The sequence below is a fragment of the Brienomyrus brachyistius genome, unplaced genomic scaffold (assembly GCF_023856365.1).
Source record: "Brienomyrus brachyistius isolate T26 unplaced genomic scaffold, BBRACH_0.4 scaffold82, whole genome shotgun sequence".
NCBI classification, from domain to species: Eukaryota; Metazoa; Chordata; class Actinopteri; order Osteoglossiformes; family Mormyridae; genus Brienomyrus; species Brienomyrus brachyistius.
In genome coordinates, this window is record NW_026042357.1 from 124581 (window position 1) to 150819 (window position 26239).

General features: G+C 44.6%; 1 protein-coding gene and 1 long non-coding RNA gene across 5 annotated transcripts; one reads left to right on the plus strand and one right to left on the minus strand.

Moving 5' to 3' along the window:
* Nucleotides 1–668: 668 nt before the first annotated feature.
* On the minus strand, nt 669–19810 carry LOC125726986 (cartilage intermediate layer protein 1-like). Of its 3 annotated transcripts, XM_049003544.1 has the most exons (10): nt 19617–19810; nt 10654–10749; nt 9353–9622; nt 8279–8461; nt 7577–7729; nt 7155–7472; nt 6657–6765; nt 5631–5788; nt 1327–3758; nt 669–927 (listed from the first exon to the last, which is right to left on the minus strand). In XM_049003544.1, the coding sequence occupies exons 1-9, from the start codon at nt 19678–19680 to the stop codon at nt 1339–1341; spliced, it is 3771 nt and encodes a 1256-aa protein (XP_048859501.1). In that variant the 5' UTR covers nt 19681–19810; the 3' UTR covers nt 669–927; nt 1327–1338. The 3 variants fall into 3 exon arrangements, with proteins under 3 accessions (XP_048859501.1, XP_048859500.1, XP_048859502.1); XM_049003543.1 differs by lacking the exon at nt 669–927 and having other exon boundaries at nt 944–3758; XM_049003545.1 differs by lacking the exons at nt 669–927; nt 10654–10749 and having other exon boundaries at nt 944–3758.
* LOC125726989 (uncharacterized) lies at nt 16321–25317 on the plus strand. 2 transcript variants are annotated; one of them, XR_007388485.1, is made up of 6 exons: nt 16321–16345; nt 22793–24312; nt 24395–24451; nt 24586–24650; nt 24765–24907; nt 25085–25317. It is a non-coding gene; the product is annotated as an uncharacterized LOC125726989 (long non-coding RNA). The 2 variants fall into 2 exon arrangements; XR_007388486.1 differs by lacking the exon at nt 16321–16345 and having other exon boundaries at nt 21399–24114; nt 24231–24312.
* The last annotated feature ends 922 nt before the right edge of the window (nt 25318–26239 follow it).

Sequence of the window (26239 nt, forward strand, 5' to 3'; positions counted from 1 at the left end):
ACTAATTATTATATAAGCATACATATGTATAATATTCAGCTGAATTGGAAGAACAGTTCGGGCAATAGCATGTAGGGAAATTTGTCTTCTCTTTCAAGCTACTTCTTTTTCCTAGTGTGTAAGATCTGTTTAGTCTGCAAGTGAGATCCGCTTTGTTAGGGGATGCTTGTGTTGGCAGAAGCTCAGTTCGCACTGCCATCAGGTTAGAGAGAAATTTGGCTGGATCGCAGCTGGCATTGCGTCGCGTGTTCATTTCAGAAAAGTTAAGGACAGGTCCCCCTCCGCTTCACGGACATGCCGGTAACTTGCACCTTACCGTGTCCATTTAAATTAGCATCGTAGCTTAGCTGGCACACAGACACATTTTATCACTTCTCTGAGGTGACGTCTTTTCATTTTGACTTAGAGGATCCATGCGGTTTGTTTTTAAGGAAGCAGTCTCTCTTCAAAGGAAAGTTTTAGCCCGGTGTGTTTTTCTAGAATATTTTCCTTTCAATTTATTATGAATTTTAATGATTAATCAGCAAAAAAACTTCCAGATGCTGATGAAATGTTAAAGAAACCAACTTTTCCAAGCTTTTCCATGATTTATATATATATATATATATATATATATATATATATATATATATATATAGTAACTTCTTTTAAAAATAATGGGTGGCCTGTCCATAAAGTCTTTCTGTAACTTTGCTGGGGAATTATGAAGCGTTCCCCATGTTTTTCCAAGGAAGGTGACCAGGGATAACGCAGAGAATGTAACGGTAATGATTATGTCTTCAGGAAAGAACATGCACAAGTGAACTGAAGCAAAAGCACAGATTCCACATCACCAGGGTGATCCGGCCTGATATCTCCACTGCCGCCCGCATCCTCCTCCTCGTCTTCGTCAATTCCACTCACAGGAGAAAAGTCCAGAAAGAAATTCTGAGCAGAAAGGGGACAGTCAATATAAGCACAGCAGGGGACTATTTTCAGGGAAAAGTTCAGGGAAAAGTTCTTTTAAATGTGTGTGAAGCCAATTTTTAATCGTAATTAAAATATTACTAATCACCATACTTACTACATGCTAATTGTTAATTGCATTGTCTCTTCCACTGATTTATTATTTTAGTCTATCGCGGGTTACTTTGTTTCGCAGTCTTGGAGCAGGCTAGCTTTTTATTTCACTGCACGTTGTACCTGTAGAACTGTGTGTGTGATGAAGAAACTCTTGAACTTGAAAAAAAATGGTTCTAAACATTTTAGAAATAAACATAAAGGCATATGTGCAAATTACACTAACGACAATACTGCGGAATTTTGTTTAAGTGGGTTAACACTTGCCTAAAAGGAAATCTATGGTCTGGATTGTGTTCGGGCTGAGGTTCTTCTCCTCCCTGATGCCCCACTGACTCTGCGGCCCTGGATCCTGCTCTGTAGACTCGAGGGGAAGGTCACCACCTGGGCAGCCCCTCTGCTGACCTGCATCCCCGCCACCTGCCTCATGTCTCGGGCCATCTGAGACAGAGTTTGAGCGGGGTTAGTCTGCAAGCGTTGGAAGAGACTCTCCCGTGTCACTGTTCTCTCGGGACAACTGAAAGTCAGAGCCACCCCTGAATCAGATTTCATCTCCCTCGAGAAGCCGTCGGAGGTGCCGTCAAAGCAGCGGCCGATTGCTATCTCTTTGGCTACCCGGGGATTTTGGTCTGTGACGGTGTAGATGCCATAGTTGTGCCCCAGTGGGTCAACGGGGGCGAGCATGGTGAAGGTGTGGGTCTCGTTGTTCTGCAGTACTGGAGGATGCTTGGTGAGGTACTCCTGTAGGAGGTTGTTGATGCCAACTCGTCTGCAGTTACCCTGGGGGATGACGGTGATGAGGGACCTGTCCACGATGTCTTGGTCATAGAGCATCCCACTGCACTTAAACTCCAGGCAGGCAGAAGAGGTGTTGGGTAGGTTCATGTCCCTGGTGCTGCGAATGTCTCTGATGCCATAGAGCTGCCCCTTCGTCTGAGGGTGGGTGCCTCCAAAATTTCGTGACCTCACCATGACCTCCGTGGGTCCGTTTATCTTGACCTTGATATAGCAAGCACGGAACTCCTGAGGGTTCGGCCACCAAGAGAGGTAGTCACCGGTCCAGGTGGTGAGGTCACTTTCCTGGAAGGGCACCACGTTGTACTCATACTTGTCCTTCTCCACACGGAAGAATCGGAAGTGATTTGCATCGACTGGTGCGTTTTCACAAGCTATTAAACTCTGATAGGGGTATATTGGCCCATTGGTTTCTTCCACATTGTTGGGATTAGGCTTAGCTAAGTTAATTTTGAAGGCAGTTTTCTTGAGAGCTGGATCCTCATGATCTGAGCGCTGATAATCTATCTTGTCTAGGTATGGTTGAGACACTCCAATAATATTGGGATTCATTTTTGGTGATGATGGTGCTGCCTCCAGCTCCTCACCACCCATTAAGGCGGTCACATAAGCTGTGTAGGCGTCAGGCCGTAATGCATCACAGAAGGCAGGTAGGCAGGCTCCATTGTGTCCGGTTATGACACTATCAAAGCGACCCCAAGCACGAGGGTTGGATGTGTAGCCAGGCTTGGGCTCCAGGTTGATGAGGTTGATGACCACCCCTTCCAGCTGCTCAGTGGGCAGGAACTTGTCGCTCATGTATGCTCGCACTTTGACATAGCATCGCCGGTCCTCAGGCACATCCAGGTTAAATAGGCGCCGTTCCCTGATTTCCATGTTTCCGATGAGGAAAGTGCGCTCTTCCCTCTTGCTCCTTCCATTTCCACCACCGACAATTTGAGAGTAGTTAAAGTCACTTTCTTCTTCCCAAATCCCCGTATCTGGGTTGAGAGACCACAGTTTCATCTTGGTGATGTGCTCTGGCATTTTCACATGCTCTGTGTCTAGGAGCACTTGTACCGTCCCGCTGCCGAGAGCCTCCTGGTTAGTCTCATCTCGGAAATCCACAGAAAACATTCCATAGGTCCTCAGAGGAAGCATATCTCCTTCGCCATCAACGAAGTTAAGGTCTCCAGGAGTGGCAGGAGCAGTAGTGATGTTTCTTGGGTCGATGAATGTCACACTAGCCTTCACAGTACCCTCGTAAACCTCCCCGCTGTTTTTGTGAAAAGAGTTTGGAGGAATCACTATCTGACCAATAGGGTCCTCACCATCAATCTCACCCAGGTAGATCGTATTTGTTTCCTTGGAGTTGATTTTCACAGGTTCCTTCTTCCGCATCACTTTCACATCATGGTAGACAGTGCCGCCCTTCTTGTCGAAAACAAATACCTTGACCGTATCTATGAACTTCTGTGTTTTATCCACAAAGTTCACCACCAGCCTCTCCGTATCAGGGGACACCTGAAGAGTGAAGGTCCCCTGATACCCAGTGAAGCCCACCCGTTCCTTCCCGATATATATATGTCCGAAGCGCAAAGGTTCGCCGTTATCCGCCGCCGCCACCCGTCCCCGGACCAACACCTTAGGCGCCGTACACTTCTGGCACCCGCACTCTGTCACAGCACGGATGGGAAGGGTGTAGCTGCCGCAGTCGATCTCGCGCGTCTCCATGCGCTTCACTCCGCAGCAGAAGCCGACACCGTCCTTGCAGCGCATGTCGAAATCCAGGACCCCCGGACACTTGCTGTGGGGGCAGCGGCCGGCGTTATAGAACCTGGACCTGGTCCCAGGCTGGACGCAGTCCACTGGCAGCTTGATCAAGTGCCTTTCGGGTGCAGAAACGCAGGTGGGAGAGTCTTTATCTGTAGGGCAAGAGAAACCAGGAATGGGCTATACAACCGGTACTGTAATTATAGCTGAAAAAGTCACACTTAAGGGAATTTCAGATTCACATTCATTAAAACTGGTCCATCAGCAAAACTATTTGACATGCGTAACAGATAAACAAATTAAGAAAAGTATTCCGTAATGTCATAGATCTTTAAATGTAAAAAAGAAATATTTCAGAGGATAGATTGCACACCACCTGTAATGGGATATTTAACAGCCCGCCACTTCTTTTGTTATGCATTTAATTAATGTCTTTTTCCATATTAATTACAGCTATGTTAAGTGCCTGTAAGGTAGAGTAAAATTTGTAGGCGTTTAGGTTCGCGTTCCAGCGCCCTGAGACGATGTGAATCTGGTTTTATTCATGAATGGGTTTTTCACGCGGTAATGGCTCAGGGGCAAGTCTGCGCTGCTCGGGAAGTGGGGTGCTGATCGCTTTAGCACACGGCCCGGCCGCGTCGCTTCGTGGATCTACAGCCTGTCTAACAGGCGCCCGGGGACATCGCAAAGCCCGCCGGCCGCCCTTCGCGGATGTGGAAACACACGCTTGTCTGACTCGACCAAAAACAAAAAAAGCCGCTGGATTTATCGGCGATATTGCATTTCATTGCAGCGTGCGGTGCTTTGGAGGATTGGGATCCCAGCTTTGGTTTCACCGGGGCTGATCTCTCCATGAATTATCTCTGTTTAGAATAGATTGGTTTCTACCAAAATAAACATATATTTTTACTGCTGGTCTTTTTCACGCCCAGTTAGGATTATGGGATTTGTTCAGGAAGAAGTGTATTTATACGCTGGCGTATCTCTGCCGTGTTTCTGCTTGAAACTGCAAAATGAATAACTAATTGAACATGCTTTGGAATACGTCTAGACATCTTTTTATCCCCGTTATACAAATCGTGAAATAATCAAATTGATGGTGTGTTATTGATTGCAGTGAACGGCTGCACCAAAGGCAGTTTATTCAGTTAGAAGCTGGGTTTGTTCTCTTTGTATTGTCATAAGACAGTTGTGAAAGCTTCCTACTGTAGATCAGTGACACTTAAACTGAAAGATGAGCCCAGCTTCATCTGTTGCATTCAGCTGTATTTACTTCACAAATGCATGGCAATGATACACAGGGGGTGCCAGAAAGAGTAAGTATATTTTGCATTTTTCAGTGTTGACTGAACTGGCGGGTTGGCCAGTGCTCTGATTGCAGTTTGCATGTTCTTGTTGTGTAGGTGTCCCCCAGGTACACCAGTTTCCTCTGCCTTTCCATACACTTGCATGCAGGTAAACTGGCATCTCGGGATCACCCGTAGTGTGTGATCGTGACAGAGTGGCTTCCCACAGAGCGTCCCCAGCTTTTTGTCCCGAGCTTCTTGGGAAAGACTCCAGGCCCTTCCGTGTGGCCCTGTACTGATAATTGGTTATGTACTAATGGATAGGGTTGCACAGGGGTGGAAAATTTCTGGAAACTTTCCTGAAACTTTCCATTCCATGGAAAGTTAAGCTGGGGAATTTAGAAAATATTCCAAGTTGGAAACTTTCCAGGGGGTTTAATGGGAATATATGGGAATTAACGGGAAAATACCTAGAATTTTGCAACCCTACTAGTGGATGACCTGATGACTTTAATGATTACATAAGCTGCGATATTGTAAATATTTCAAATGTTCGTTTGTCTCTTTCTCTTTATGCACAGGTGTTCCCTAACCCCACTGAGAATGAACTGCATATCTAGAAACAGACACTACTCCAGAATGTTCTTCATTCTCTGGTAAGTTACCATATCTGGCTGCTTCTGGTCTAGAAGACTCTTACTACTACATCTCCTCCACCCCAACGGTTCGAGTACCTACCAAAGACAGTGAGGAACGCAGGTGAGGACTTGATGCTGCCCGTGTCGCTACTGGCCTTGCAGTAATACTGGCCGCTCTGCTTTGGCTTCAGGTCTCTCAGAACCAGGTCTTCTTCATATTTATATGAAGCTCGGTCCAGCAGCGTCCCGTTGTGGTACCTGAACACAGAATAGCCTGTGTGACTAACAGGAGCTGATGGCACGAATTAACAGTACATTTACATTTAAATTCATTTATTTAATAGTTGTTTTTGTCCAAAGAGATGTAGATGTGCACTAGATAATGCGTCAGGCATACAGGTATACTTACATGCTGCTTATGAATGTTCTATGAATACGTTATGAAGGTGCACTGAATGTTCTATGAATACGTTATGAAGGTGCACTGAATGTTCTGTGAATGCATAATAAATGCATTTTGAAGATGCAGTTAATGTAAAGCGTTAACATTGTAAGAACCTAACAGAAAAGCTATTCAAGTGCAAAATACATGAGATCATAGCCAAGGGAAGGTCAATGACGGAGTAGGTCAGTAGATGGATAAGTCACGGTGTTGCCAGAAATAGGGTGAATAGATAGATAATCCATGTCAGTGAGGAGACTTTGAGCAAGGATAGGATTTGGAAACTACCGTTTCAATTGGTACACTAATGTTAATGTGAAAAAGCTGGAAGAGTCTTTCAATAAAGGAAACAAACCAGTCAAAACACAATAAGAACTGAACTATTTAGCCAAGCAGAGGAGCCTTTCAGTTTTAAAGTAGTTTGTAAAACCAGAAGTAGCTCAAATTGTCCTGACTTGGATTATCTGGTCACCCTGCCCAGAGGAGAATAAGTAATACGAACGATAAACATTTAAGAAGACAAAAATATTCTGAATTTGTACTTTTTCTGACAGTGTAGTAAAGACATAGCCCCTATTTCATAAATCTCTAGTGACACTCCTACTGCATAGATACCGAGCTTGAAATATGCCTGTCTGGACCACGTGCATGATACAGAAGAGAATAAAAACATTGTAGCATCACCAGTAGTATTTATTGGGTGCTGGAATTCCTGTGGCTTTGCAGCAGAACGCCACGCGCTGTCCCTCGTAGCGGACCTTTTCCTCGGGGTGCTTCACGATGTACGGCTTCTCTGCAGGGTGCGAGACAGACGAGGTGAGACCTCATAGCCTGCTGGCGGCCACTGCGAATGGCACCATTGAGGCACCATTGGTCGTAAAACTTAATCATGCATGCAGTTCAAATTACAGCTTTGGTACATTACATAGCATGTTTTATTGTTCTGGGGTTATGTTGAAAATACTGGTCTTCTGTTTGCTGTATTTTTTTAAACTACTCAAGAAACTGAAAAGCACCTTCCAGACTTCCAGTTTAGTAGTTTTATGAGCTGTCCCGTCAGCGTTGACGTTGTGGATGGATTGCTACCCAGGACAGACCCGTCTAAAAGGGCCATTGCTTATGGAAATGCCTGGAATCCCAGGTTCTGAACATAGGTGCGTTCGGGACTCGTCTTGGACCCACCTGAGGATCTCACCACGGCCCTCACCCAAGACCTTCCGGTCCTGTTGCTGGACGAGGGGACGGTGACAGGGACGAACTTTTCCTTGGTGACCGTGACGAGAGTCCTTTCACCGGAACAGATGCCATGGAAACTGAAGAGCCCTTTGGCGTTGGTGGGGACATGGACGGACTTGGGGACATCAGCCAGGGAGACCAGGGCCCCAGCCACGGGGGCCCCTGTGATGCTGAGGACCTCCCCGAGCAGCTGGTGGCCCTCACACACGCAGCGGCTGCAGTCGCTGCTGGGCTGGCCCTCGGGACACACGCGCTGACACAGCGCTGCGCACGCACACACCCGCATGCGTTACACCTGCACATCCTTCGTACCCTCCACTAGAGGGAGCGAGACACATCCATGATGTTCTTAACATCGTACGTGTTACCTGGGCACTGGATCCTAGCACACTTCTGCACCACAGCCGGGTGTCCCGTGCATTGACCTTTGTTGGACGACATGCAGGTCCTCCTTCTGACTCTACGCCCCCCACCACAGGTGACCGAGCAGGACGTCCATGCTCCCCAGGCACTCCACTTGGCTTCAGGGTCAACAGAGACGAGAGGAATCAGAGTCAAGTTCATGTACGGTGTCTACTGGGAGTCTCCTGGGAATCAGCACTCAGAGCTCCAAACCCATATGGAAAACACATAACTGTGTCCTCCTCTGGTCCCATTCATTAGCAGGTGTGCTCGAGCTGCTGGGTCATAGAGGACCGACAGAATGAATACATCTCACCTACATGGTTAGCGAAACAAAAACTATAACAAAAGCATTTTGTTAATCAAAAATAAAATGAAACTAGAAGCTCAAAGGAGATGGGAAATTGAAACAACAAATTTCCAAACTAAATGAAGTCAAATTTAAAAATGAGTAGAAACCCTCTTTAGGGCCCTAAGATAAATTTGATTAACCTGGCTGTCATTCGTCGTCTTCCCTCCGATTCTGATAGGCTGATCAGATGGGGGCCCCCTGGTGGCCGCTGAGCCCTAAGCGGCCACTTAGTTTTATTTGACTTATGTCTTGGGCCATCCCTGATAGTGGTGTAACCTTCATGCTGTTTTGGGCTGCTCTCGGCGGCGGGGCTCACCTGGGCACGGCGGAGTTGCACACTCCTTCCTCTCGGTGTGGTGGCCCTCGCACACTGGCGCCAGCAGGTGGCGCTGTGGTCGCGTGCTCATGCACCGGCGCTGTCGCACCCGGACCCCGACGTCGCTGCAGACCGTAGCCGAGCATGGACCCCACTGTGACCAGTCTGACCAGTAGGTCTGTACTGGATAGAGAAACGGAAGTGAAGTGTGAGCTGTGTCCCATCCATTCCGCCTCATTGTAGCACGCAGCACCCCACCTTTATGGTGTCATTGTATTGGGAGGCCTGATGGTTTAATGGTTCACATCAGAACCTCAGACCTCCATGGGTGACAGTTTGATTCCCATCATTAACTCTGAGTGTGGAATTTGCGTGTTTTCCCCAGTGGTGCCATATGGGGGAGGGGGGGGGGGTCATAGCCACTGATACAATCACTGGTGCCCAGGTGCCCCCCCCAGCAAGTCACATAACAGTATGCAGCATTATATGCTTCTATACATTTTACATTAGGTGCTGTTCATTAAACATCAGATTCTGTAAAATCAGAACCCAAGAATATCAGTATCCGATTCCTTACCTCTCATATTGACATAGTTTTCAACTAGTCTTTCTGGTTTTTGTGCCACCCCAAGATTTTCAGTGGCCCTATCTGGCTGCACGTATGACAGATTTCTGGAGGGGGGTGGGGGTTGGTAGGCATTGGTTCTCACTCTGTTGTGTGGCTTTCTTCTTAAGATGCTCTGTGATTCAGTAATTGGTGCGTCTAAATTCCTCATGGTGTGTGATTGTGTATTTCTGTCCCTCAACATACTGGCATCCCAACCAGAACAATCCCCCTGCTTCCTGGAACAGGCCCTACACTCACTGTGACTTAGTGCTGGATAAGCAGCCATAGAAGATCAATGGATGGATATAATTTTACACTTGGAAACTTGTACTGGTCTCACTGGTGCCATTAAGGTCCAAGCTGGCCTTGCTTAACTATGAAGATAGTTGTTTTTCCAGAGTTTCTCCACATTTTTTTCTAGTGTAATTAGGAGAAGAACCTCAGAGGAGCATGGTGGAAGAGCTCACCTGGAGGGCATTGGAAGCGCACGTGGTAGTTGGAGCAGAGGCGGCCGTACGGTTGCTCCTTGTTGATGCACCAGAAACCCTTCTCCAGGCTGGAGTGGACCACCTCCCCAGTGTCTGCAGCAGGGACCCAGTCGGTGGTGCGCGCTTCCATGGCAACGGGGCGGGCACACACTCGCTCACGGTAGTAAAAGCGGATGGCCTCCAGTCGCTCATAATCCCCGTTGCCCCCAGGGTGGTCGATGTTGAACCATGACGTCCACTCAGTGACACCTGTGGGATTCGTGAGAAAGAGGAGAGACGCGTGATACTGCAGCTTCTTGGCGTCAACCACTGCAGATTGGCCAATGGGACATCGGTAGATGGAGAAACGGAGAAGTTTTCCATACTAGCGGTTCCCAGCCTTTTGATGCCGAACCTTTTTATTTTTCAATAGGAGTGATCCCTTAATTCTCTGGATGGGTCTACCATCAGCATCAAAGCTATGGTCAGACCGCGTAGCCAGAAATAAATTTTGTGGGAGGTCCGCATCTGGAGATTTTGCAACTGGGGGCTGAGGCAAATTTTGAGGGGAGTCGTAACTTGTCATTCTACTAACTGGCTACATGTCTAATCAGTAACCAAAAAAATTTGGGAGGGAAGGGGATTAAACCCATCATTTCACTACATGGCTACATGCCCGGTGCTGGTCTACGGATCGGCGGGTGGGAAGCCCTATTCTAACCTTCCATCCACACCGTCCGTCCCATGGGTGTCTGTTCAGTATTCATCTGCCGCCTGTTTCCATATTCAGTCGTCAAGATATGAAGAAATATGGCTGCCATACTGGGAAGTCAACACACTGTATATCTTTCATTGAATTATTTATTGCTGCGCTTAAAATATTTTTCAGAGGGTCATCAGTCATCAGAAGATGAACTATTTTAAAAACAGTCTGAACCAGTTTTTTTTTTTAATTTTTCAAATTTTAACTGACATCACTTGGAAAATTATAACCTGATAGTGTTTTTTTGTTTCAAGGCCTCCACGTTTCATCGCTGCCTAAGTTTTGCTTGAAATGTTCAGAAGTATTTATTGAGTTAGAAACTCCTGAGAAATCTAAGAAATTTAATGCAGGTGTTTTTTGGTAGTGGCTTGACCCTCATACTTATTTTTATGACTCTTTTTATATCTTTATGAATCCTTGTGTTTCAAAATGTGGAAACTTTTAAGGGAAATAAAAGCTGAGGGGAACAGAACTGCGATGCGGCGAGCGACACTTCAAGCCACGAGGGAGCAGAGAGATTAGTTATGTTCATACCAACCTGTGGTCTGTGGCTCAATGAGGGTGTTATAAGCCTGTCTTCTGCTCTTTTTATTGTGGTTCCAGTTCCCGAAGTATGAGTTGTTCCACATGGAATCTGTGTCAAATGAAAAGGAATGTAGTGAAGCCAGATTGCTTTACCTGCGCTCAGGCTGTTAGCAGGAGACACAGAATGTATCGAGAGGCATGAGTTGTGCTGAATGCTGATATTTGGTTTCAGTTTGTTTCCAAGGTGTCTGGGAATCTGCAAAGAGCTCTTCGCTCCTGGACTGGAACCTGCGCAAGACAGCTGATCTCACCCAGCATGTTTCCCTTGGGGGTGTCTGCATTTTGGGGGCTTCTTTTTAGTCTGTCTGCTACAGGAAGATGATCACTGATCTACTTGGCCCTTTTCCACAGTTCAGTTGTAGAGGATCGTGTACTAAGCACTGTTCAGGTCTAGAGGTTTTGAATTATGTAATATGCTGTCAGAAAAAAATAGTACCAATTTGTACCTTTGCTTGTCACTGTTTGCTATGCCCTAAAGGGTCTGCCAGTTATACCATATAGTTGTAGGTAATTGTACCTTTTAAGGTACAGAAATTAACTCTGAGGAACATCCCCAAGATTCAAACAACATTAATGTACCCCCAATGCTACAAAATATTCCTCAGAGTCCATTTCTGTATCTTAAAGGGTAAATTTACCCTTGAGGGTACAGCCCCAGTAGCAAGAAAAGGTACAAATCGGTACTATAATTTTCTGACAGTGTAAGCACTGTTCAGATCCAGAGGTTTTGGATTGTGTACTAAGCACTGTTCAGGTCTAGATGTGTTGGACAGAGTGCTAAGTACTGTTCAGGTCTGGTGGTTTTGGACCGTGGGCTAAACACTGTCCAGTTTCATTAGGAGCCAGTGCACATGTGGAAAGTTATTTGTTCTGGTTTGTCTGATTAGATCTTCCATTTGCATTTCGCTGTACCAGTGTGCTTCAAGCTCTGTTTGTGGATTACTTCTCTGCTAGTAAGGTAGGACTCTGTTTGCTTTCTGTTTACTGTCTGTTGAAACTGTTGTTGTGTGTAGTTCCTGGCAATCAAGCGTAGTTTCGGTCTCCCTGAACTGTTGTTGTGTGTAGTTTCGGTCTCCCTGAAGGTGTTAATTAGGGGGCAGGGCTTACTGAGTTTAAATTGAAGGTGACTCCAGCTCAATACTCAGTGTGCTTCAAGCTCTGTTTGTGGATTACTTCTCTGCTAGTAAGGTAGGACTCTGTTTGCTTTCTGTTTACTGTCTGTTGAAACTGTTGTTGTGTGTAGTTCCTGGCAATCAAGCGTAGTTTCGGTCTCCCTGAACTGTTGTTGTGTGTAGTTTCGGTCTCCCTGAAGGTGTTAATTAGGGGGCAGGGCTTACTGAGTTTAAATTGAAGGTGACTCCAGCTCAATACTCAGTGTGCTTCAAGCTCTGTTTGTGTCTGTGGCGGATAAAGGTAAATGGTCTAGTTGTTACTCCTGCTTGTAACCTTTCTCTCCTACTCTATCCTATCCTCTACTTCGCAATCTCTCACACCATCACTACAGACATGTGCCTTAGACGTATACCAGTACTCTTATCTTTGAGACCTAGAATATCTCATCCAACATCCAGGCGCCGCACTCTCAGTAATCTTGTCTACCCTCCCATAACACCCCAGTCCCAGCGAAGCGTGTTGGGTAGCCTCTGGAATTGCCAGTCTGCTGTAAAGAAGGCTGATTTCATTTCCGCCCTTGCTTCACACCACTCTCTTGACTTTCTGGCTCTGACTGAGACCTGGATATCGCCTGAGAACTCGGCTACCCCGGCAGCTCTCTCCTCTGCTTATGCTTTCTCTCACTCTCCTCGCCAGACTGGCAGGGGCGGTGGCACAGGTCTATTGGTAACTCGGAACTGGTGCTACACGCCCCTCTCTCTGCCCCATCTCAACATTTCATCCTTTGAATTCCATGGAGTTGCTGTTACCTCTCCACTTGATATTCGGATCATTGTTGTCTACCGCCCTCCTGGCCCCCTAGGCTGCTTTCTGGAGGAGCTTGATACTCTCCTCAGTCTCTTCCCCACTGACAGCTCCTCTCTCATTCTCCTTGGTGACTTCAACCTACCCCATGACAAGCTCCCTTCTTCTGGTCTCCTCCCTTTTCTCGATTCCTTCTCTCTAACATCCAACAGCTCCTCTCCTACACACAAAGGAGGTAACGTCCTCGACCTGGTTTTCAGCCGCCCCTCTCCGGCTACTGACATCTCTTCTACTCCTCTACACATTTCTGATCACCACTTTGTATCCTTTACCATTGCCCTACCCGTCTTGCCCAATCCCAGTTTTCAACGTTTCCTCCCCACTCGACCAAACCTCCACTCTGTCTCCGCTTCTTCTGTTACTTCCTGCACACTGTCTTACCTTCCTGACCCTGACTCCTTTTCCTCCTTGGCACTGGAGTCTGCAACTGATACTCTCATCTCCTCACTTTACACATCCTTGGACAACCTCTGCCCGCTGTCTTCCAAACCAAGGAAAACTCGGCCTACTCCTTGGCTTTCAGCTGCATTACGTACTAACCGAAGAGAATTGCGGGTAGCTGAGAGGACGTGGAAGAAATCTAAGCTTGATGCAGATCTGTCTTCCTACCGTACTCTGCTATCCAAATTCTCTATGGACGTGACTGCAGCTAAAACTGCCTTTTACAAAGACAAACTAGAATTATCCTCACGAGATCCTCGCAAACTCCATAACATCTTTTCGTCTCTTCTCAACCCTCCCCCTCCTCCTGCTCCTTCCTTCCTGACTGCTGAAGATTTTGCCAACTTCTTTGCCGAGAAGATTGACAGAATCTGTCAGACATTCTCTCCCTCATCCACTACACTACACACTAAGGATTTCCCTCCCCCCTCACTGGCCCAGTTTTCTGGTCTTACGGCAGATGAGATCATGAAAGTCATCTCATCTTCCAACCCTACCACCTGCCCACTTGATCCAATCCCTTCTGCATTATTTCAGACAATCGCTCTAGACCTTCTCCCCTTCATCACGACTATCATTAATGGCTCCATAACCTCCGGTCATGTACCAACAGCATTCAAAATAGCCAGGGTCATTCCCATCCTAAAAAAACCCACTCTAAATCCCTCAGACACTTGCAGCTACCGACCAGTATCGCTTCTTTCCTTCCTTTCAAAAATCCTCGAACGTACAGTCTACAACCAGCTTTCTCTCTATCTCTCTCAGAACAACCTCCAGGATCCTAATCAGTCTGGCTTTAAAGCAGCTCACTCTACAGAGACTGCCCTCTTAGCAGTCACTGAGAAGCTACATGCTGCCAGATCAGCCAAACTCTCATCTGTCCTCATCCTTCTTGACCTATCAGCAGCATTTGACACGGTCAACCACAAAACTCTCCTATCCATCCTTAGGAGTCTTGGCATTGGTGGCCTGGCCTGGCGCTGGCTGGCTTCCTACCTAGAAGGCCGAACATACCAAGTGACATGGAATGGATCCACATCTACTCCACGTTGTCTTTCCACCGGTGTCCCTCAGGGCTTGGTTCTTGGCCCTCTCCTATTCTCCCTCTACACTAAATCTCTTGGCGAAGTTATATCCTCACATGGCTTCTCCTACCACTGCTATGCCGATGACACTCAACTCATCCTCTCCTTCCCTCCCTCAGACACTCATGTCTCCACTAAGATCTCTACATGCTTGGCAGACATCTCATCTTGGATGACCACTCACCAGCTAAAACTCAACACTAGTAAAACTGAGCTGCTTTACATCCCGGCTGACTCATCCCCCCTCCAGGACCTTGCGATCTCTTTCGACAACTCCCTGATCCGTCCTTCGGTTTCTGCTAGAAACCTTGGAGTTACCATAGATGATCGGTTGTCATTTTCCTCACATATCGCCAGTCTTTCTCGCTCTTGTCGGTTTCTCCTCTTTAACATCAGGAGGATACGTCCATTTCTTTCCACTCAGGCTACCCAGATACTCGTCCAGTCCCTCGTCATCTCACGCCTTGACTACTGTAACTCGCTTCTAGCGGGTTTACCACTGAGCGCCATCCGTCCCCTCCAACTGATTCAGAATGCAGCTGCTCGTCTTGTTTTCAACCTTCCCAAGTTCTCCCACACCACTCCTTTGCTGCGCTCCCTCCACTGGCTTCCTGTAGCTGCACGCATCAGATTCAAAACACTGATGCTGGCATACAAAGCCAAAAATTCTCTGGCACCATCCTACCTAAAGGACCTCATCACACCACGCTCTGCACCACGATCTCTCCGATCCTCCAGCACTGCTCGACTGGTCCCTCCTCCCCTCAAGGCACAAGGAAGACACGCATCTCGGCTCTTCTCTGTCCTGGCACCTAATTGGTGGAATGAACTCCCCCTAGATGTCCGAACAGCTGAATCCTTGACTGTCTTCAAGCGACGACTCAAAACATTTCTTTTTCAGAAATACTTGACGTAGAACTTCTATATTCTTTCTCGACTCTTATTCTGGTGTGTTTTTTTTTTTTAAAAAATAATAAAAATAAAAAAAAATAAATAAATAAAAAATTCTGCACTACTCAATGGAGTTCTCAGAGATAGTATTCATAGCTTGGGTCCTTGTTGAGCTAGCATCGGAAATTCATTGCAGAGTCTCGAAGCACTTATGTAAGTCGCTCTGGCTAAGGGCGTCTGCCAAATCCTGTAAATGTAAATGTAAATGTACCAGTCTGAAGTGATCGTTACGTCACAACACAAGTACGTAGTGGAGCTTCTGTAAAGGTTGTCAGAGTAATCAGGAGAGAGGATGAAGGCAAGCAGGTTTCCTTGTGCTTCTCCTTGAAGGAAGCCCCCGCTACCTGTATATCCGTGCATCTGGGCAGACGATGGGGTTTAATATTCTGCCGAATCGCGCAGATTGATCTCTTCTAGTCTTCATCAGTAAATGCAGTGCTGTGATAAGGCAATCTGGAAACAGCTTTTAAAAAATGTGTGCCTTTATTAGTGGTGTGTCTAGGAAAACGTCCAAGTCGTACTTCCCCTCTTTGATATAGCGCCACTGCATCATTATCAGTGCGCGTCTGTTCCTGCGAACTCACTCAAAGCATAACTCTCATTTCATTCCCTCTTCATAAAAAGACGATCACCATATTTTATGTATCGCTTAGTTTTCGCAAAGTGGTCCGTATCCAAAAAAACTTGTTTATTCTTTTTGGCAGAGAGCACTTAATAGCGTCCTCTTAAATGAAAAAATGTGCAAAACATAAAACCGCTCTGTTTATGTTAGCAGGATATATAATTTTTGCAACACATTTCCTTTTGACTTGTTTTACTTATTTACTGTCGCACTTAATTTACTTTTATTAACTGGAACAATTTAACTGTACATTTTTTTATGATTAACATATTGGACACATATTGCGAGTTTAGGACTGTATCGTTTTAGTGTCACCATTCCGTAGTTCAACTGATTATAATCCTTAACTATTCTTTTTGCAGTCTTTATTAGGTGACAATCTTCGTAAAGGACCAACACGGTTACGCTTAGTGCAAGAATTTGTATGATGTAATTTTATTTCGGCTTAGTAAACTCTGTCAAAACGCTAAAGTTATATGTAAGCATGAAGTCAGATAATCGCCGTAAAAGTTTCTATTAGCGGATGATGTCATACGCATGCGCCGACGGTCTTGTCCCGCAAGCCCTTGGTAAGTTTGCTTACGATTCGTGGTCTGTTTGTGAAGTGGAATTAAATTTTAAGTGACGTTGTTTTCATCGCTGCTTGCTCATACGTAGTACTGCACGTTTTGTCTGCGGTAATCTGTGCATATTACTTCGTGTAGAACGACATAGATGGATTACTGAATATGTGGTGGCTGAGACTTCGAAAGTGAAGGACTTGACTTCTCCAGACTTAAATGAGAAGTCTATAGTAGTAACTGGGTAGGGGAGCGGGATCACACACTTTGGACGATGCAGTGGACCAGCCCAACTTGCGTCAGTATGGAAATGAGTGACTGGGCTTTTCATAAAAATAGACAAGCGTTTGTCACGAATGGCAAAAACTTCAGAATTCAACATCAGCCCGCACTTCCAGGCTGTATCCATCGGCCTCTGTTGTGGTATCCGTGTTTGGCGTTGTTGGCACGCATTATTTTGAGATGTGCTATTTCAGATTGTCACGCTACAAACTTCATTGCCCGGGGCAGTGAGGCATGGAGGTTAATGAAAAATATCAAGTGCTTTGCAATCCAAGTCCGTGCAAGGGCAAGTCCGTGCCCCTGTTAGAAGCTAATAAAATGTGGAAAAAATGTTATTAACCTTCTTAAAGAATTCAGATTAGGCATTTTCATATGCTAGATTTGGATTAGCAGACATGTGCTTCTTTCATCCAGTCCGGTTCATTTGTGCAAGATGTTTCAGAGTATACCAGATTCTAACAAGAGAAATGTCCAAAACTTTTTTTTTTTAAATAAAACATGTAAGACCTTGAATAAAATGCTGTTTCACAGCGCATATTATTGCACTTAAGTGTTATAACAGACCAGTGTGTAGAAGTCTTAGTGAATCTGATCACTAGGCTCATTGGTATTTAGATAAGGAGAAGAACTTTGCATGTATTAAGAAATATTTAATTTGGATAAAGGCGTGCCAGTGGGCGGGGTGTTTCTGCCGCCGCATGATGCAGTCACCCATCTGGAAACAGTTGGACTCCGTTCCTCTGGCCACAAGCCCCAATGCGTTCCTTGTCCTCTATGAAAGGTTCGTAGACGGATTGCTCTATCTGGCCCTCTCCCTGAGACAGGATTAGGAGCCATTGACAAAAATTTCCAGATGCTTCTTTTATTGTATTAGAAGCATCTGTGCACTATTACTGTAAACCTAGTTCCCATATGACAGTAACTAATGAGGCAAATCGGCTTTGGGGCTTTTCTGTGATTAAAAAGAAAATGCGAAGGCCTGTGTTTTCGAAGGAAATCTGTCTGTTGATGTATAAAAGGAGATATCCTGCCTCGTTAACAGTTAAGAAAACTGTCCTAGGATCCACCGCAACCATGCTGTACGCACACCAGGCACACAAACCAGTAAAAATTGTTATATTAATCAGTCACATTTATCATTTGCTAAAGAGGAAAAGAGATTGATCTGGTGCGTGTAATTCTGAAGGTTATGCTGTCCGTGGATAGTTTTAATTCTCCGTAGGTGACTCTGGATCACGGAACCGACTGGAAATAGTTTGGTTGTTGAGGCAGATGCCTCTGCTCAGCCTGACTGATGTCTTTGGATTACCGCGTCCGCGGCGGCGTCCGGCTATTTAAAACGCGGCTTGGAGATTAGCGGCGTCCGCCACTAATGTTGCCTTTGGTCAGTCCGGAAAATCGGAGAGCAGCTGTCTGCTCGAATTGGAAATCGGGTCATAAATCCGAGGCGGCAGAACCGGAGCGGGACAGTCGGAGCATCATTTCACCTGTTATCGCTCTATTATTTTCAGGCATATTTTTAAACACAGTATTGCACCTTGGTTTCTTCCGGGTACTCCGGTTTCCCCCCACAGTCCAAAAACATGCTGAGGCTAATTCGATTTGCTAAAGTGCCCATAGGTGTGCATGTGTGAGTGAATGGTGTGTGAGTGTGCCCTGCGATGGGCTGCCCCCCCATCCTGGGTTGTTCCCTGCCTCGTGCCCATTGCTTCCGGGATGGGCTCCGGACCCCCCGCGACCCAGTAGGATAAGCGGTTTGGAAAATGGATGGATGGATGGATATTGCACCTTGGTAATGGTCCAGCCTATTTTGTACATATTTGGACCTGGACACCCAATTATTTTAATTTCTCAAAATGTTTATCGGTGTCTTCCCTGAATATTTGCTTGAGGAATTACAGAGCTTTTTAGAAAATCTAGACTTTCCTTTATTGCTCAGCACCTTAGTAAGATTTCGAGGAGCCTTAAGGCTGGTTAATTTTCTTATGGTCTGTAGATTTTTTATTGTTTCTTTTGCTTAAAAAAAAGAAACTGGGACATGTTTCAAAAACTGTTTTGTATTGTTTTGTTGAATGATGGGTAATCATGAAGACAGTCTTACACTATGGAGCATATTGCAGCATACGTTAAAAATAAGTTACTGAATAATAAAAGTGTTTGAATTCGTGATTTTGCTGCCCAAAATGTGTGGAAATGTTCACAATGTGCCAGAATGCCCTGTGTGCTGTCAGACAAGCTCCAGTGGCTCTGGTTTGACTGGCTGACAGCAGTGCTTAGTGCTGGCGATGGTGGGATCTCCAAACAGCTGGCGAGCCGCTCTGATATCACTGCTGAGTCACTCAGGGTGATAATGCACTGATTTTCCAAACAGGCGCTCTTCATTGATGTATTAGGATCCCTAACATTTGACCTGAACAATTGATAGGTGATTTATGTAGCTGATAACCACAAAGCATTTTCACTTCGCTGTATTTGTGTTTACTTCCCACTGACCCCCCTATTGATATAATTAATGCCAATATACCACAACACAACCCCACATAACTGATATTTGTTTTTACTTTTTTTTCGCAGTCTTTTTTCAGGTTATGCTACAAGAATTAAGCTATTTTATTCCACATGCAGTTAAAAATGAATGCATACTTTTATTTATTGCATCAAGCATACTTGACAGATATTTGTGAGTGGTACTCCAGTAATTTAATGTCCCAGTAATATTGACCGATGACAATGCCAGAGGACAGCATTTGTAAAATGTTTGTATTTTTATATGTTGACCTTTAAGGGTTAATGTAGAGTTTGCTGTGGAATTTCGGCAGTGTTGAGAGGGTTCCCCTAACGATTTAACACCACAATTGACATAATAAACACAAATCTCATGGAAAGATACCTTTGGTATGAAGGCAATTGTTAGAATCTGGCATCAGTCGTTATAATGACACTTCAGCTGCTGAAACACAAGCCAGCCACTGACTGCAATCAGGCTTACGCCACTTACCTTGTGCCAAAGTGACTGCTACTAGAAAAGGTAGACAGACAGCCACCTTCCCTAAGTTCCACATGGTGTCAGTCTTGGGGTCGTCCTGCAGTGCTTTGTTTCCTTCAGAAGGCTTTCCAGCTCGGTAGACGAGGATGAAACACTCCCAGGATCGCCAGATCACGGCGCCTGAGGCTGAGGTTCCTCTCTTATCTTTTGACACTGGTCTGTGTGAGTTCTCCTTAAGACAGAGGTTTAAAAGAACGGACATCAGCCGACGGCCCAGTCCGGCCCCCTTCTGCCTGCCATTGGCCGGCGGGCTCTGTCTGATGCCCCCCCCCCCTCCCCCCACCCACAAATTGGGCAGAAAGCATGCGGTGTGCTAGCTGAGGGTGCGCGACTTCACATGCTCAACATGTTGCTCTTTAGAGATGTATGCCAGCTCTGTGTGTGTGTGTGTGTGTGTGTGTGTGTGTGTGTTTTCCCAAACCAGCACCTTCAGGTAGCTCAAAAAAGGAGCGATACTGATTAACACTAGAATCAAAACCATGACATGTAATTATAAAAAAAAAAAATTCCCATTACAGCGACTTTAAAGTCCTTCATTATCATGTAAATACTTATACCCCAGAATGCTGCTGTAGTATTGCTTTCAGTCTGGTGTATGCTGATACTTTATTGACAACTTTATACATTTTTTCCAGCCTTTTCTACTCAGAAAAAGATACCTTGGCTAGACTTCAGTTGACTGGCCTGTGTGTTATGCAGTCATCTGACAGTCAGTCATTTTTATTTATTCCAGATTATTTCAGTATATGTTTGAGAATATAGTGCTTTGTATATTCCAGTAACAACCCTCCGTAAACATCACCAAACAGACGTGCATAAATTATGTATGCAAATGAGATATACAAAAGAGTCCAATTGAAATTGATAACGTAATTAACGCACTGCATCCTGTGGATGCAGCGAAGTACTATGTAAGTTTTTCCGACTCCTGCCGTGTTCTGGGATGATGGCAATAGCAGATGTTAACCTTGCACTGAGATGTTGTAAGCTGAGCGATTGTTTACCAGACCGGGCTGCACTTTCTGTATGAAGTGTGGCCATTTGGCATGTGAGCGGGGGAAAGCGGTGCTGTCATGTAAAGCTGAGCACATCGATTACACCCGGAGACGCTGGAAGCACAGAAGAAGCTGGCAAAGTTCTGGGACACGTGATGTGCTCGCTTTTCTTATTTGTTGTTGTTGCCTAATATTCAAAATGGCCATTATTTCATATGCTGAAACTGTCAATATTATTTTAACCTTTTTAAATATGCGATATAATTTGCATTGTTATATACCAGTCTTAATACCCTCTAAAATTAATAGATTAAACTATATATGTGTGTATGCATGTATAAAGTAATTGATATGCTCCAACACATGCTTTGATCATATATAATTATATGAGGAGACATTTAAATGTGATGCTTCCTTATTAGTTGCTCATTATAAATATGTTTAGATTCTGTTTGGGGATTTTTATTGCGCCATGTACTGTTTTCCATACACGATAAGGAACAGAAATATGTTCTGGTGTAACCTGTGCTTTTCAGCACATTTCTGATAGATTATTTTGAACCTAGTGCGTATGCCTTTATATCTGCATTCATACAGATCTGGAAAAAATAAATTTTGCTCTTAATTTTTAGTTTCACTCATTTATGGGTCTGTGTAAAATATACTTTTTTTTTTGCTCCAGCCTGGCTCTTCCCTGCTTCACATTGATGGACTTCTTCCTTGCTTTACTGGTCTTCAGTCCTCCTTCTAACAGCCAGTTATGAATTCTCACAAGGTCACTTGAGGTCATCCTCAGATTTATGAGACGCCGGATAATAAGGCATTCATCTCTGGCATTATAAAGTTGCTTCTGCCCACTACCTGGCTGATTTTTGGTTTTTCCCAGTGTCTCCTGCTTCACCTTGTTCTTGTGTACTGCTGTCTTAGAAACTTTGGGCCTGGAAGCAGCTGCCTCATAGTGTAGCCTTCTGCTAGCAGGATTAAACCAGGATTTGAAATGCAGACTTTTTAAAAATACAGTGGTTTCTTAATTTTTTTCCTGAGCTGTAGGACGCGCGACATTGAATGCAGTATCAGATCAATGGGTAATGATGACAAGCAGCCACAAGCCTCAAAATTCAATGTAACAGTAATCTTTAGGTTTGTTAGACTGGTAACCAGTGAAAGTGAGTCTCGCATCTTGCAGAGTCTGTTCTTTTCATTAACAGGTATGTAGACAATTTAAGGAGCAATGGCCATCACACGTAATGGATGAGCCTTGAAAAACTGTGGCATTAACAGTTCTGTACTGCTGTTAATGTTCCTTGCTTTTACATCGTGACTGAGAGCTTGAGACTCGTGGTAAACATTAAGCTTTACCCACAGTAGCAGCTATGCATGAAACCATTTCCTCTTATCTATTCCAAGCACCAGTGTTCCAGTTAATGCTTCTGTACGATTGTGTTCTCAGCAGAATCTCTTCCATCCCAAATCACGTTCCTCGTGTACAGACATCATCCCCCCCCCCCAATAAAATCCAAGCACCGCGACAAAAGCAAACAAGCTAATACTTCAAGTTATATAACTGGAAACATTCGCCCGTGAAACATTGTTTCTTTCTGAAATTACTTTTCACTTTCTCCTGTCCAAGAAAACAAAGAAAGAGCCAACATTCCCTAAAGGGCCAATATCCGTCAAACTTTCTGCAGACCAGTTAAGAAAATCGATCCCTCGTTGAGAACAATGCGACAAGCTGAGATGTTTACGTTCTGTGTATATGTGAGTGTATGAAAGCGTAATCTGTATGTCTGCTACACATCGAGTTTCGCTACCCCTCCAAGGCTGCAGTGCCAGAATCGGTGTCATCCAAAGGTTTGTGGAACCTGCAGTGACTTAGAAATCTATGCTGAGAAGGCAGGTCCTCAATCAGGGTCGAATTTAACATGGGTGGGGAGCCCAGGGATAAAGTAATTCCTGGGGCCCTACTTACAGCATAAAATGCTGCAGTAACAACCAGGGGGAAAAAAATTGAGACCAAAAAACTCGAAATCAGGTTAAGGCATGCGTAAGTGCGGTCTGGTCCACAACGCCAAGCACCACTTTAGACTCAAACCCATGCCACTTTGGCCTCATCTGCTGTTCCTTTTGTTGCAGAATGAAGAGGCTCCTGGGAGAGCTGCATCCTGAATACAGTTGCGCTGTCTTCTCTAGGCTGATTCTGGTAAATTCACTGCAGCCCACTGGAGGGCATCAGCTAGGCCTGTGGGGGGCCATGTGATTTATTCTGCTGTAAGGCCAGGAATATGACCATGAGATATGTTGCCTGGTACAATAGACGGAGCTTAAATTTGGCTCCGCTTCTGATGTCATAAGCAGGAGGGGGGCATATCCTTTATTCTGATTGGTCGAGGAGTTATCTCCATATAACATACATGTTTATGCCACATGTTGCCGATAGAGGGCCATATGGTTTGGGAGATAAGGGTTGCTGTTAAACTTTAATAGAATAAAAATACATTACATGTATTTACTAATGTGTTTTTTTTTATTTCATCTTTAAAGAATAATAAAAACATATAGCAGGATGAATATAAGTGCATAAACGTCCAGCGGGGGTCCGTCCGGCCGTATCCACGGATTGTTAGGAGTAGGCACAAGCGCCACGGCGTATTTTAAAAGAAGAAAGCACCAAAATGTTTTAAAGAAGGAAAACTTTGGCGTTATTTTTTTAAAAAAGAAAGAAAAGCAGGAGGAATTTAAACAAGTACAAACATGTCCGAAAGAAACAGAAAAGCAAATGCTGAGTTTAAACAAACACAAGCAAAACCAATTAACATACAGCATGTCGTTTTAAAAGAAGGCAGCACTTAAACTCATTACATTTAACCAGCATGTTAAAAGAAAAACTTTAGCAGTATTTACCAGTGTTAGGCTGAAGAAATCATTTAACAGCAAACTTTTAGAAGAAATAGCATGAAAGGCGAAATGAGCAAGTCCCGGAGGCCATATGCAGCTAGTCTGTTTGAACAACGCGGCTGAAACGATAGACCGAAGTGACTGGCACTTGGAGCATGCGCACTCACGCAGACATCCCATTTCAAAATGGCGACACCATCGGAGCGCCTGTTATTTCAAATAAAAACCTATAACCATAACGTTTTTTAAGTAATGAAGCACTTTTCTGCCAATGTGAATAATAAAGTAAAGCACTCTAAGCATTTCGACAGCAACAATCAAGGAATAACGCGGTTAATTCTTGTTTAACTGAACGCATGCGCTCTGTCTCTCTCTGGCTCGCTCTCATGTGGCGCATGTATGTAGACCCACACACACAGTATTTTTTCGAGCCAACTCGTTGCGTCAAGCAGCTGTCAAATTGGAAACAAAATGGCTACCAGCGGAAATTGTTGTCGTGATGCTAACCAACGGCCCCGGATTGTGAGAAGCATGCCACCATCCTGACAGAATGCACATTAGTAAGTAGTATAAAATGGTCTATTTCTAATTTAAATCAAAGTTGAGCTCTAACACCACAGCCCCTGATTGTTTAGCTACATTTAGCTAAATTTATCTACGTCTGGTTAATCAAAAGGAATAAAGCACTATAACTTGAAACGACCCTTCATTTATCGACGATCAACTTACGACGCAAAAATGGAAATGCTAAACTGGAGGTATGTTAAATTTCTTTCACTGTATTTTAGAATTGTTTGAATTGTCGCTACTGTGAAAACATTACGATTATTTTTGACCCAGAATTTTCCACGATGTCAAGCTCGAGTAAGCCCTGTGAAACAGAGGATTGGAATAGGAGTAAGTTATTGTTCATAGCTAGTTATCTCTATGGGTTTACGGTTTTAAAATTGTGGAAAGACTGAATGTGTTTATGCTCACTGTTGCAAATAACGAAGCTGACCTGTTAAGCACGACAATGGTTATTTTCACAGATAATCGTGACTGGTCTGCCCCCAACAAGTTAGCCATAAGCGGAAAAGAACGCATAGTTTTAACGGTACGTGGAACAATATTGCTTACCCGTGTCGATTTTTCTGTATGAAATGCTTAAAGACTGATTTTGTCTTTTTCATCCCCCAAAACACTGCCAATAATGAATTGTTGATCGCAGCGGCTGAAAAAAATGAAAAAGTGGATCTAGCAACGGCAACAACCTCAACCGACGGCGTACAGAGCGAGCCGGACGGCCAACTGGAATCTACGCGACCAGAGACTCCCACAACAGGAAGCATGACACCGGACCAAGGGGGCTCTGTAAGTGGTGATCCAGCGACCACAACCCGTGCCTTAACGGGACCCCCGCAGAGGACACAAGATTAGAATATTGACCCATTAACACATTGGCAATGGCCTGTTGTGAATTCCCTGGACAGCACTGTTTCCCGGAATGAGCGGCTGAAGGGGCTCAAATTAGTTTTTTTCCTTTTTCAGGATCAGATGTGTGATTTGTCTGACCAGATCTAAAGAATAAGCACGGTCATACCTGAAAAGCGGAGGCAGTGGAGTTTTGATGGGTCCGGGGAATCTAGAATGATGCATATAAATGATGACGACGATGGTGAAACGCCGATGAACTCTGATCTGCTTCAGTTGACTGGTGAACTGAATGACGGACCACCGGCTGAAATTAACTCCTTCATGCTTGCCTTAATAAATGATATAAATGAGAATGGTGCTGATGAAGTGGTCGATGTTATGGACTATGTCAATATGGGTGACGCTATAGGAAATGTAGACGGGTAGTCGGACCGGGTGACAGCGGACTGGACACCGATGTACAAATGTTTGATGCAGATGACAGCCATGCACTCTGAACTGCATCAGATGATTGCAGAACTGAATGGTGAGCATCCGGGTGAATTTAATCCCATCTTACAAATTTATTAAATGACTTAAATGATGATGATGGTGCTACAGCGGTGAAGGTAGACCCAGAAAATATGGACGTCGATAACGGGGTACAACAGCAGCTGATGGTGATGTAGATGTAATACACAGGCCGCAGTTTAACAACACTGAAATAAGGTAGCGCTTTCATTTTGACGGAATTGAGAATGATGACATAATAGACATCTACAGGTCTGTGATAGACATTTCAAAATTGGTGGACACAGTGATTGCTTTAAATATGCTTAAAATATTAAACATTAGGCTCAGACAGGGAAAACAGGCAAAACTCCCAGTTAGGACGTTTGTAAACAAAAAGTGGTAACAACAAAACACTCCATATAAATAAAAGCAGGTGCCTCAACAGGCTATATGCAAATCCATAGTTACTTTAGTCTGGCAAATTCCGAACAAGAAATATAATTTATTGCATATAATCATATTAATATAATTTATTGGCACATTTTACTTTACCGCTTATAGTGAACACGTCTGCCTGGGCGAGATTAATAATTATAATGATCATCATAGCCGATTTTTTCTTCATGTGTCAGTCTAACGCCAGCTGCGAAGTTGAACGAATAAGAATACCCTTCATATACGTATTCGTAAGACAAGGCAAACATCTTAAAGCCCTTCTCAAATTTAGTCGTTGGTACTTTGGAGAAGGATTTACAAAAGCGATGGACGTCGTTGATC